General features: G+C 36.6%; 1 protein-coding gene across 3 annotated transcripts in view; it reads left to right on the top strand.

Annotated features, from left to right (window-relative positions):
- Positions 1–14,148, top strand: part of negr1 (neuronal growth regulator 1) — a 282,343-nt gene that overhangs the window by 149,789 nt on the left and 118,406 nt on the right. For all 3 annotated transcript variants that reach the window (XM_031899790.1, XM_012960537.3, NM_001113066.1), the window contains exon 4: positions 13,030–13,161. In XM_031899790.1, coding sequence (XP_031755650.1) covers positions 13,030–13,161 — 132 coding nt within the window. The remainder of the gene's footprint in view (positions 1–13,029; positions 13,162–14,148) is intronic.

Genomic DNA, 14,148 nt, shown 5'->3' on the forward strand with positions numbered 1-14,148 from the left:
CCGTTATGTGATAAATGTGGAAACATAGCTATAGTTAATGGAGAAGGAAAGGCTAACCCCCAAGTGACTTTAATCACTTACCTTGTACCCCGGGCTGGTGCCCCTGTTAGGAGAAAACCACACCAGCCCAGGGTACCTGCAGCGAGCGCTTCCTTCTTCCATATGTATTCTGTCTACAGAATCCCTGGGCCGGCTCATGCGCATTAGAGTGAAAAGCCGACTTTGTTGTTAGCTGCTACCTCGGGCATCAGCCCAGTAGGTTTCCCTCACTCAGCAAATGGGATACACCCATAAACAGTTTGCCTTCCTCTGGGTCAACTGGCAGTTAGGCAGGTTATATATAGGCATTATGGTTGAACGTGATGGACGTACGTCTTTTTTCAACCTAACTTACTGGGGCAGATTTATCAAAACACGAGTTTGAATCCCGAATGGGAAAAATTCGGATTGTAAGCAAAAATTTCTGAAGATCGCAAATATCACGAAAATGCTTACAAAAAATCGTATTAGTCACGATAATATCGTATTGGCGATCCGAAAGTCACGAAATTTTCCTACGGAACGATTGTAAACAAACGATCCGATTTTTTCACATTAAGAATACGAAAAAGTCACACAAGCGTCGAAAAAGCCGTGCAAGCATCAAAAAAGTCGCACAAGGTACGAAAAAGTCGCGGGAAAATATGATTGGGGGCGTGCCCCCAAAACGTAATATGGTTTGCTAGTATTAAAAATCAGCAGTGTTTAACCTGCTTAAACAAGTCCTGTTGTACTATTTGGACTGCGACTTATTTGACATGACCGCGACTTTTCCCTCATTCTGCAAATTTTTGTGGCTGTTTTGATAAAAATTTGCCAGTGAACAAATGTGAAATTCCTCTGCGAATCCATGCCTGGTGAAACATTTGCTCATCAATAGACATAAACCCACTGCATTATGAAAAAAGTGGATTCCAGTATATCTAGATTTCCCAATTATGTTAAGGTGGCGGAACACTGATTTCTATAAAGCAAAGGAAATATTCTGAAAGAAAATAACTACAATAAGCAATGATATATTCATGCAAGATTAGAGAACCATGGAAAAGGAAAAACAAACCAGAATAAAAAGGGTGCATATAAGCATAATACATTGCAATCAAAAAGGCCTTTTCAAGATATAAGTAATAAAACATAAAGGACCCCCCCCCCCATCAAGACATGAGAAGTAATTTATCACAGGAGAGGGGCAAGGTGCAAAAAGTAGGGGGGTAATATGGAGACAAAATAAAATGTGGAGATAGATTTGTCGGATTTTCTACTTAATTCACAAATTTCTATCTCCACTTTTGTGAATTTGTCAGTTTTCATTTTGACATTTTACTGACTATTTTTATGAATTTGCCTTTAGCTCTTAGTAAATCTGTCAGTGCCATAGAACCCAGTCCTACAGCTACATGAGCCTTGGAATAAGGATTTTACCAGCAGGATTTTGCTTTTTATATGCCATTTGTCATTTCACTTTGGGGGTTTTTTTCTGAAGGGTAATTTTAGTTTGCCCAGGGAAACTATAAATCATTTTTTAATGACAAACTGGACTTTCAAATGTTTTCTATATTTCTGTGTAATTCCACTTCTGTGACAAAATTCAATTGTCTAAATACCTTCTTCTCTATCCCCTACTCATTACTGGTCAACAGCAATCCAGCTCACACACCAACATGCCCAGTGAAAAGAGGTCCAACAGGACTAGGACCCACTGGGTTTTTATCTAGTGCCCTTTTGGGCCAGTCCAACCTTGTACCTCAATATCCCAGTGTGGGTGCCAGTGTGCATGTGCTGTTTGCTGATCACCAAGATGGCTGCTGGGAACAGAGGGGACACAGTCAGAGTTGGGGGGGCAATGCTGTTAAGCAGCTCTGTAGTTCTGGACATGCTATGGGGCACAGATGAGTTGCGGCAAGTGTCAGTGAAGTGATTTAAGAGGGGGCACTGCTGATAAAGCCAAAATTTGCCTTAGAGGCTTTACTTTTCCTTTTAATAAAAATGTATACAATAAATTCACTCAAAATGTTATTATTGCCTCATTCATTAAGCAAAAACTAGCAGAATAATGTGAATGTAAGGTAAAAACTTTTTATATACATGACTTTTTTTAAAATCAGTGTTTTACGTGTTTATAAAATGTTAATAGGCTACTAATCCCCATTAATATGTTAATGACCCCCAATGGGGCTCCTACTGGGGGTGTGAATTGGAGACTGGGTGAAACAACACAAAACAGAAGAGATTAGCATTGGTCTGACAGAGTTACACTGAGCCTTACTCCAGTTTGAAAATGGCGGGGAAAAAATGTAATTAAAACATAGTATAAATGTTGTTTTAATGACAAATTCACAAAAGTGTCTGTAAATTGTCTTTCTTTCACCAAAACCGGAAAAGTGGTGGTTGAGTTGGAATTTAGACGGATTTCTGTTTGTGAATCTGGAGAAAGTGTTTTCCAGCAGTTTTTCCACCACTTTTAGTCAAAAAAAAGGGCTACCTCCACTTTTGTGAATTCCCTCCATAGTATTGTTTTAGCAACAAAGAACATCACTCACATTCTTATAAACAGTTCCAACAGCTCATACTGTACATTTAGTACTGAATATTTAATACTAATCTAAGCAAAACTGCAAGGCAACTCTCACCACTTCAAACAAATAAATCTCTAGTCTGCACGAGTCTTAAAAAGCAAATTCAACAAGTAATTGCAAAATAGCAGTGGATTCTCACTTGAACACTTTATCTGCATCCTTTATAATGTTTTATTGTTGTGGGATACAGTTATTATTGCATCATAACCTGTAAGCATATTTCTAACTACATATTGTTTCATCTAGATTATATAAAGCACTTGTCATTGTATTTTTTATTTATTTTTTTACACAACTGAAACAATAAATGCTTCATTATATGAAATGCACATATTTAATTTTACTCAAGCTTAGTGCTTAACCTTACTATCTAATCTTTTGAGTTTAAGGCAATGGAAGAGAAAGCAGCTTGTCTAAGGTCACAAAGAGCTGACTCAAAAATCAGACGTTTCTTCCGTGCTTAAGAGCTTAGTGTCCTAGCAACTGAGCTTCTTTCCCTTTTTTCTCCTGCGCTCTCACTCTCGTCTTGTTCTTCTATCACCCACCCTTTCACTGTAATCATTGTTTTCCCTATTACTATTAGAAATAAAACGCACTAACACCTGATAATAAAGTATTAATTCTCAGCTCATATCCAGCTGATACATAAGTTCTGTATAAGATACATAAAATGTGCCTTTAGTATAGATGCATTTTATACAACATAGCTTCCAGTTATGAATTTGATATAATAGATATACCTTTAAACCCAATTACAATTTTCAGTGCCCCTCTACCTATCTTCATATGCTGCATTGTAATTTGCCTCCGTCCTTTCATTTTCTTCTATAACAGCAAATGTAAAAATATAAATCCTATAATTTGCTAACCTTGGACAACATGTAAAATATTTTTACTATTAGATGTGCTGTTAGATAAACAAAACACATGGGTACATATTAATGGTGCAAGAGGTGATGATAGCTATATTGAGTGCATCATTTAGCAACTCCCAGTGATTGCATTATATATTCAAAAACTAGGTATTTTTTAGCAGCTGAAAAAATAGCATTTATGGAAAGATTTAGCTCAGCAGATTTGGAACTCTATGACAATATGATTTCCGAGAACTGCAATTTAAATGTCAGTTTATTTCCAATATTTTATAAAGCAAGTTTTGCTGCACGTTCCGGCTTTCAAATGCCTTTATAAATACAATGCTGCAAGATTTTTTAGCAGAGCATTGGAATGGGCACTTGCATCTTTGTCTTATTCCTTCATATGGCTCTGCATTTATCTTAGACTTTACATTAAGCGTGTGTAATGTAGAACAAGTAATTAGGAAAAAAATGACATCAGCTTTCCTTGATTCTTTATACACTTTGCGCTCTGTAAGTGCTTTATTAAAGTATGACAGCTAATTAGTGTATGATTGCTGCATTGGCTATTTAAAATTAAATATTTCCCACTCACTACATCTTAAAATAAATTAGGGATGTTTCTGTCCCAGTTTTATATTTGGGCTCTGAACCTTCAATAACCTTTTCACCAATAAGATACTCGAGAGTTTTATTTTTTTGTTTCTCTTTATTCAAGAGCATTCAGCTCTATCCCACTGTCGCAAGGCATCAGCAAACCTCCAACGATATATTGCCCTAATGGATCATCACAACCATACCGTCCTGGCTACATATTAGTGTAATACATCTTCACAGAATCCAAATAATGTTCCTATCCAAGAACAATGATCCTGGACAATATTCAGTTCTATTATAGAACAGAATGGATCATTAGACAAAATAATGCAGAAAGCTAAATTGCTTCTTAAAACTTTGGTGTAATTATGTATAGTTGTTCCATTAAGAAGTACAATAGGTGCAAATATCAGTAAATGCAGTATTGTAGAATCTTGTTCAGAAAAAACACCAAATAAAGTGTGTTAACCCTACTAATCCTGTGATTATATAATCCCAGACATTAAAAATAAGAAAAACTGATAAGTTTTTTATTCCATTCATCAGTTCTACATAAGTTTTAAAAAAATCTAAAACAAATTCAAACAAAAAGTTATTAAAGGGGAACTCTGGTTTCCTAACAAAAATTTGTTAAAGAGCCCCACACAACACAAATATACCTATTAGAGATGTAGCGAACCTCACAAAAAAAGTTTGTGAACCCGTTCGCGAACTTCCGCCAAAAAGTGCGAACTTTGCGAACCCCATAGACTTCAATGAGAAGGCGAACTTTAAAAACTAGAAAAGCCATTTCTGGCCAGAAAACTGATTTTAAAGTTGTTTAAAGGGTGCCACGACCTGGACAGTGGCATGCCAGAGGGGGATCAAGGGCAAAAATTTCTCTGAAAAATACGTTGTTGACACAGCGTTGCGTTTTGTGCTGTAAAGGGCAGAAATTAATAATAAAAAAATTAATAATAAAAAAAAGTGATCTCTGTTTGGTGCTGGGGGTGAACTACTAGGAGCAGCACACCAGTCCCCCACAGCTAGACTAATAGCACTCGGCTCTATAAATTACAGTGGCAAAGTAAAAATTAAGTGAATGTGTGGTTGGTGCTTAGTGCACTACTATGAGCAGCACACCTGTCTCCAACACACACAGGCGGAGCTGCAGTACACAATGAAAAGAAGAGTAACAGTAATCAGAAAATAAAAGCAGTCCTTACAAGGACTATTGGGTTACAGCAGATGAGATCAGCAGGACAGCTGCCCACAGCAGTTACATACAGAGCAGTAGAAAGTAGATTACTAGTCAGCAAAGCTACCTAACCTGTCCCTCAAACCCCTGCACAGCTCTCTCCCCATGCTAACTCATCAAGCACACACAGGCAGAATGTAAAATGGCTGCTGGGCTTCGGTTTATATATGGAAGGGAGTGGTCCGGGGGTGGTCCAGGAGGGAGAGCTGCCTGATTGGCTGCCATGTATCTGCTGGCTCTGGGGTGAGAGGTCAAAATTTGGCTCCAGCTAAGGCGAACCCAAAATTGCAAACATCGCTAAAAGTTCGCGAACTTGCGAACACCCGCCCGATTTTCATGTGAATTAGTTCTCCGGCGAACAGTTCGCTACATCTCTAATACCTATCACTGTAATTTGTTGCTTCAAAAAGTATGAATAAATAGGGAATAATGAGATTATGTGTGCATGGAATTGTGGGGTTTGGAGAATGCAGGCCGAAGGCAGACTGATGACAGTCAACTACTTTTACTACTGAAAGTAGTCAGCCAGATCAGCAGGAACAGAGGTCCAGGCTTGGGTAACTGTTCCAGCCCATATTATTACATTAAGAATCGTGAAAAGGCTGCATATTTTTTAACTGATGTATATTTCAAAGTTGCTTGAAATTATGTTTAATTTTTAAAAAGCGCAAGTTGTGTTTGGGTGGCGTTTCCATTTAAACACATATACAGCATGTTGTGTCTCCCCTGCTCTTACAAATACAAAGATTGTAAAAACAATAGCAGCTTGTATGTGGAATATTAATTGTAAACTGTAAGTCATCTGAAATAAGCTACGGTGCATTCAAGCTTCGGTACAATTCTGGCAATGCTGTATTTCTGTGCAGCCTGGGTCAGCTTCAGTCATTCTGCCACCTGAGGCAAAGTGGAGCAGCTGCCCCCGTGCTTCTCTGGGTATCATTTGCATAATAGTTCTGTTTTTATTTTTTTTTTCCCCCAAAGCTAGACCTTACACTTCATCTGGCTCTGTGTTTTCATCTGTATTATTTGTTTCATTTTGGTTGCTGTTAATCTGGTATTCAGACAAGGTAGGACTTTCAACAAATTGCCATGCCAAATCACTTCACCTTAACACACTGGTTGCCCTGGGGAAAATCTGTTCATTATACTACTATACATAAAAAAGAAGTATTTTGAATTAATGGACAGATAGAAAGTACATCGGTAACACAATAAATTGTCCTCTTTATATATATTTTATATATGGCAGTTTAATTTATACAGACCTAGATCAATCCCTTGCACTACCAAGACAAGACAACAAAACATTAATGTTGTCTGGTTAGATTTTTCTAAATTATGACACAACATTAATAGGATTCCAGAGGTTCCGCCCCCCCCCCCCCCCACACACACACACACATACAGTTTTCCCCTCACACATAGCATGAACAAGTGCCCAGGTCCCCATAATGTTGTTAAAGATCCCAGTGCTTTTTTCTGCCTGTGTCATCTTTTTCCACTATAAATGTGAGCATTTTTATATACCTGTACTATTATTTGTATGTAGTGCTAACATTGTGGTACTGGTATCAGAAGTACAGGAAAATTACCTGTGTTTTCAGGGACCTGATACAGAACCTGGGTTGCAATGAGTAACTGGACTGGGGCGTAAGGATGAAATATTTTTCCCCAAATAATATCACTATGATTGTGCTATGTATAGTGAAACACATTTTTATTTACATGCTCTACTCAAACAGCACCTTGTAATGACAGCTGTAAGCAGTGTGCAGGTTTCACCAATAAATATATTTGCTACAAATCATATCTCAGACTAATTACTTTAGCACCTAAAGTATGTATTGTGCACAGGCTTAGTCTAGGGAAACAGGTTGCTATTGGTGGATGCCTCCCTCCCCTCCCCTTGGAAAGTTACCTTCAGACGCCCAGAATTACTTTCATTAGTTGTGGGAATTCTGTGTGGTTTTAGAGAAACCAATGATGTACAACACTACTGCATTCTGCATGGGCCATATACTGTATTTTCACATACTCATTATAGGTAGCTACTGAAAGCTAAATATCTAACACATAACTATATAAACCAATAGAATTTATATAATATGTGTCTTGTTTCCAAGGACAGATTTGTACTTTGGAAATTGATAATGAATTGAAAATTCAGGAGAAAATGTAACAAGAGTTAAAGGGCTAAAAAGGGTGATGCACTGAGAAATGTTCTTTTGTTATTTTTTGTGCATGGGTTCTTTTTCCTCACTAATGTTGTTTACTATACCCAGCCTTAAAAAAAATCAGACAAGCCTTTCAGTTTTCTATCGGTTTTAAAAGATGAATATATCACACTTTACATTTTATAAAAAATGTTATAATATAGAACATTTACACAAAAATATGATTATTTTTAACTTGTTTCTGTCATTGTACAGTTTAGAATGTACTGCTATTTAGTTGCTAGTATCCTTGTATTCAAGGTGTGGTATGAATGACAGCTTGGAAGATAAATGTTGGCTGAATAGAAACATTTAACAACAATAAATATCTACAGGCAGAATTATAATTTATATTTTTTTATTATGAGAGGTACCAATTCATACAGAACACAATACTGAAAAGCGTGTTTAGAAAATAAAGGTTAGTGCTATTTCTTTATAATACGTGTTTTCTAAGATGTTTATTTTCACACTATCTTTTGTCTTCTGCTCTCATTGTTGGAAATTCATTTACTGATTTAGTATTTTAGATCTAGTTCAAGATGATCTTGACTAATAGTGCAGAATAAAGGTGGCCATACACAGGCAGATTTAAGCTGCCGATTGCTTTAGACTGATTTGGCAACTTACGTAATATTTGCCCATGTATGGGGATCCCCAAGGGGCCTACCTGACCAATATCTAGCCAAACATTGTTCAGGTGTCAGCAGGTCAGGTTTGATTTTCGCATTGATAGGGGACTGCATCAGCTCATTGATTCAAGCAATGTCAACAAGTGTTTAGTTAGATGTACATCCGTTAAGTAAGTAAATAGTCTCCCTTTGGCTCTGTATTAAATTTTTTTGATTTAGAGGATCATCTGCTGTGCATATTTCCTCCATGTCATGTCGTGAGGAGAGGCAGATGGAGAGTGCTTTCCTATAAAATGGCACACTAAAGTGTTTGTGTTCTTTTCCTGCATGCTGCCATTTTGCCTTAGTCCTATGGTGTATTTGTCACTGGTGCAGGGATAGAAGAAGAATTCCATTTAGGTCCTTCTGCTGTGTTCTTTGCATGCTTGATGAGATCAGTGGGGATTACAAAAGGTCTATCTAAAAGATTGTATTTCTATTTTCACTTGAGTATAGCAATACATTTACAAAGAAATCAGCAAATGCAGCAAAACAGGCTCAATAGACATTTCAGTTTGCCCAAACCAAATAAATCAACAAAAAATTAACTTATCTCTAACCCCTCCACACCATTTCTAGCTAATGCTTCTGCTATCTAAGAAAGGAAATGCTCATGCAGCAAATTCAGAAATAGAAAACATGCACTCTTTGATAAGGTGAAAGTTATTTTACCCAGTATCTAATTTATTAAAACCTGTCATGATATAGATTTACCCCAGATGAGCCTTTCCATCTTTATTGATGTGAGGCATTGTGTAAAGAAAACACTACAATTTATTTGCATTTAAATACTGGAAGTGTTTAAATAACTACAAATAATCAAAGGGAGAAGTAGCCACACAGTAGCCACACAGTGGGGATAATTTATAAGCAGTGGGCAAATTTGAACCTGGGCAATAACCCATGGCTACAATAAAATCATTGATTTCAGTGTTAAACCTGCAACTGACCGAGCTGAAAAAAGCCAATCCTGATTGGTTGCTATAGGTTACTGCCCTTGTGAAAAAATGTGCCCAGTGTTTATAAATGAGCCCCAATATGTTGCACAGGACATTTTTAGAAATTGCCATAATAGCTCTAACCTATGGCAAGCACAAGAATAAAACAAAGCCCCCCCCCCAATAGCTACATATAATATAATAGGTGTAGCCTATTCTGTTTTTTCTAGCCTGAAGCTGAAAAATGTGTCTTATTCTCTAAAATTTTGAAACTAAATGAAACTCTTTATATCCTATGCACTGCTTATTCCCATAATATTAAAAGCCAAAAATGTCTGTCTCTAAAATTTTGAAACCAAATGAAACTCTTTATATCCTATGCACTGCTTATTCCCATAATATTAAAAGCCAAAAATGTCTGGCTACTGCCCAATGCTGGATTGGAAATTCAGTGTCAGGTGCCGATTACAGTGCTGGGGGGGGATACAGCTTCCTAACTTGTGTCTGAATAGAACACAAGCTAGGGGACAGGTAGGAACAGGAAGGAGGATGTCTAAGTAACCCTGTAAATACAGCACTGACAAAGAAGGGCAATGCTGTAGGGGGAACACAGGACTCAGTGCTTCATTTTTGAGCAAAGAGAGCCAGGGTTGGACATGGGGTAGGCAGAAAAGGCATGTGCCTAGGGCGCTATATTGAGGGCACTTGGTACCTGTTCTGTCTGCCTACCCTTAAGGTGGCCATACACGGACCGATTTTTTACTTACAAACGACCGATTCCCGAACGATCGATGCTATCGTTAAGTTATCGTATAGTTGGTGGTGTACGAACGATCGTCGGCCCACTAAACGAGCCGACATTATCGTCCCCAAAATCGATCGGCCAGGTTTAAAAATTTTGGTCGTTTAACGATAAAATCTGCCAGTTGGTGTGAGTGTCAGACATTTGTCTTTCAACAATTGTTCTCTGCGCATGTCACGATTGCCAGCAGCGGAAGTCAACGACATTCGATCGTACGTAGATGTACGATCGTACGTATTTTACGATAATGATGCGACGAAATCTTTCCCGAATTATCGTTGCCCGTGGATGGCATATCGTATGGGAACTCGATCGCCATACGATCGTTTGTCGATATAATCTTTCATCGCACAACGAGCGAAATCGCCTTGTGTATGGCCACCTTTAGTTTAGGCCCCTGGAGGATCACTGGACATATGTTTACTGTGACAAGTGGGTTAGTCTGTGCTTCTTATCATACTGTTGATTGCAACCCCTTCTTGTTGACTGGGGGGGATGGAAGGTGCAATAAGCTTTTTGTCTTGGGTGCACTTCCTACTTGACCCAGCACTTTAAAGAGCTGTAGAAGTTTAGAAAATGCAGGGGAAGGAGACCTGTAAAAATATGGTGGAGCTATGTGTAAAAAATGGTGGATTTTTTGCATTTGTTTTAAACTTGAAATCTTCAATATTCTTTAATAGAATCCAGAGCCAAAAGTTAGGTTTTTCTCTACAAATTTACATTGTGACTTTGCTCTTATGTCCCCCACTGACCAGCACAATATATTTCTATATAGAATATTACCAACTTGTTTTTATTTTACTTTTAACCCAGAGCTGTTTCATTGCTGTATCAACCCCAAACTTGCATATTATATAAAATCACCTAGAAATATGGGGTCTTTTATTCAGAAAGGCCTTGTCCAGAAGTTTCAGAAATTCAGCATAGCCATTTTCCCAGAGACCTATTTAAACAAGAAGTTCATATTTTTTTATGAATCTGTTTTTCTTTGTAATAATTAGACCTTGTACTTGATAATAAACAAGCTGGCATTAACCTATACTGATGGAAAAACTAGTCACAGGCATACTCGATAATAAAGCCCATACATATTTAACACTTTAATTGACTTTCTTTAAAGGGTTGTTTTGATCAGGATTGTTAGAGAAGACTGTAATCTCCCTTCAGTTTGAGCAAAAATTCATTTCTTTCATAATAAGATCTCCCTTATGGTTAATTAACCTTTCTCCACAGTAATTCTCTAGTGTTTAAGCCAGTATTAAATATTTATACATGTAAACAGTGGTTATAACACACACACATATTTACAGTATATACATATATATATTCCAACATATGGTGCACACCAAATAGTATATCCCCAGTAAGTGTAATGGAGGAATTGTGTGAAATATATAAGAGAAAAAAAAGAGGATGAACAGGAGGAAAGAGAAGGGTATGTAGAATCAAATGAGGAAGCATTATTTATTTGGGGTTAATAATGCAAAGTATATAAGTTAAGTTCATTGAGCATTATTTATATGGGGTTAATAATAATGAGCATAAGAAATAAGTTCATTGAGTCCCCGGGGGTTGATAGTGTCCAGCTTATGTATCCATCTTAGTTCAGTTCTAAGTAACAGTTTCTCTCGGTTGCCCCCTCTTGGAGGTCTGGGAACAAAATCGATGATCATGCCATATACATACATGCCATATTAACATATGTTTGTATTTTGTATTAAAGGACTTCCAACATCAGTTTAAGATAGGACTTTTTTTTTTTTAGATTTATTTACAATTGTTTTAGCAGCCATAGCTGGATTTCAAATCTAATTCTCTGAACTCTTTACATTTACGAGCCAGGTACATAAAGATTAGCAGAAATTACTGATTTGAAATTCCTTTGGCCTTTTTATTAGCTCTCTAGGGCATCTTTATGCAATACCCTATTAATGTGTGTGCGCTTCCACAGTCATTTTACAATGGTTTCATATAATAAAAACATGGTTTCATCTGTCACTATAAATTCTATGAGCTCTATGCAAAAGTAAAGCTGACAAGAAATCTGTGCAGATGCATTGTTGGTGACTGCATAACCCTTTACAAGCCAAGGAAATAGAATATTTTAATCTCTAATGCTAGTTACTACAAAACTTATATTTGGGTTGTATGTTATTGGGAGCCGAGTGTTGCTAGGCAGCATACAATCCCATTTATGGTTGAAAGTGGGTGAAGTGTTGCACAGTAGTGTGTAATGGTTGAATTATTATTATGTATTAAAGGGATAGTATCAACAATGTTTAACAGAATGTAATTATCATTAAAGAGGTAGTAAGCTTTTATTGTGTGAGTGTATGGTGCAGACAGTAAGATAATTTGCAGTTAGTTATAATTAGTGGTGAGCGAATCTGCCCCATTTCGGTTCTGCACAAAAAGGTGCGAATCTTGCCTGTGTCAAAAAAATTTGTTGCGGGTGTCAAAAAATGTTGTGCGTCAAAAAAAAATATGACATGCGCGACAATTTCTTTTTATGCAGGCAACAATTTTTTGGCATGCGGCTAATTCTTCCGCAGCAAACTTTGTCACCTGTTTCATGAAAAAATCCGCCAATGGTGTAACGTGCAAATTCGACACAAATCCATGCCTGGTGAATCATTTCGCCCATCATTAGTTATAATTTATTTTTTTATTTCTTTCATTTAGCTATTTTATTGAGTCTAGTTTAGAGTTTCAGCAAATATATTTTTACTAGGGTCAAATATGCCCTAGTGAGCAGGCCGTGGATTAAATAAGTGACTGGAAGACAAATAAGGAAATCTTGTTATTGCATGTGAGGTCTGTCTTGAGCCTGTAAATGACCCCTACAATCTCCATGCAGATAGAACCCAGTGTAAAAGTTCTACAGTATAGTGTGGCAAAGAGATCACTGAACAATAAATGAAAAAAATTATTTTATAATGTTTGGAAACAAATATTTACATAAACATGAATCATGAAGGCAGAAATGTTAATCATTGTGGCAACATATTTCCAATATCCTACATGCATCCAATAATTAATGTGACATTTGTATTTATTAGTAGTATTTTTTAATGCCTTTTAATTTAATTTACCTTGCAGCCAAACAGTTCGGAAGTGGACAATATTTGGATATTTATGGCATTACAAGAGACCAAGCAGGAGATTATGAGTGTTCCGCTGAAAATGACGTGTCATTCCCAGATGTGAAAAAAGTAAAAGTCACAGTAAATTGTAAGTACTGCCACAAAAGAAATCCCCCAAAATGATCTTAAATTATCTGGCATGTTTCAACCATGAGAATTTTACAGTTTCTTTTCTATGATAAAAATAATATAGAAGGACAATCTTTGGTTTTGACTGTTGGTCTGAGCATTAGAAACAACAGTGTAATGAATTTTGATGTCAAAGAAGATGATAAAGTTTAGTTTTATTGAGGATGTGGGTTTTGAGCAATGTTCTGTATTATAGATAAAGAAGTTTAGCTATTCAGAATGTAATTTAATTTTATTTTGTTATCATAAATTGTATTAGCAATTCCATTACATTTTATTAGCCAAAAATGTGATTTATGAAGTGTAGTCTGTGTACGTCTTATTTTTATCTAAAAGCCGTTTGAAAATACAACTTAGAATTAATTATTCACATACATCACATTTGGTGATCGGTGGTTATTTTGTGTATTCATTAACTTCAACACATCCTCTCAGCTTCTATAAATGATAGCCTTTAAAATACAATTGCTAAATGTTTCTCAGGAAGGGCTTCAGGCATGCAGAATTGAGAAACGTATTTAAAGTTGGTGCCAAAATGTAGATTTCTTTTTCCCCCACTCCTTTGGTAACCAAGTTCAAATAAATGGAAAAGTAGAAATCAGCAAAAATCAATGCTATTTACGGAATATTAACATTGACCAGAATGAATAACACAATAAGAATAGACATATTCAGTCAAACCAAAGCTGTAAAATGAAAAGATGCAAGTTATAATTAAAGATGAGTTTGAGTAAGCAATGGGAAGATGAGTTGCTTGCTTTCTTGCTGTGCTATAACCCACATAGGATTCCTTTGTTAACCAAAACAGGATATTACTAGACTAATCACCCTCATACCTCTTTATATAGGAAAATTAATTGGAGAAACACCACATTTTGTAACAATGATCAGAATACAAGGCTTTCTTGCATATACAAGCAATCTCATTTCAGCCAGTTAATGTCGA

The sequence above is a fragment of the Xenopus tropicalis genome, chromosome 4, assembly GCF_000004195.4.
Source record: "Xenopus tropicalis strain Nigerian chromosome 4, UCB_Xtro_10.0, whole genome shotgun sequence".
Taxonomy (NCBI): domain Eukaryota; kingdom Metazoa; phylum Chordata; class Amphibia; order Anura; family Pipidae; genus Xenopus; species Xenopus tropicalis.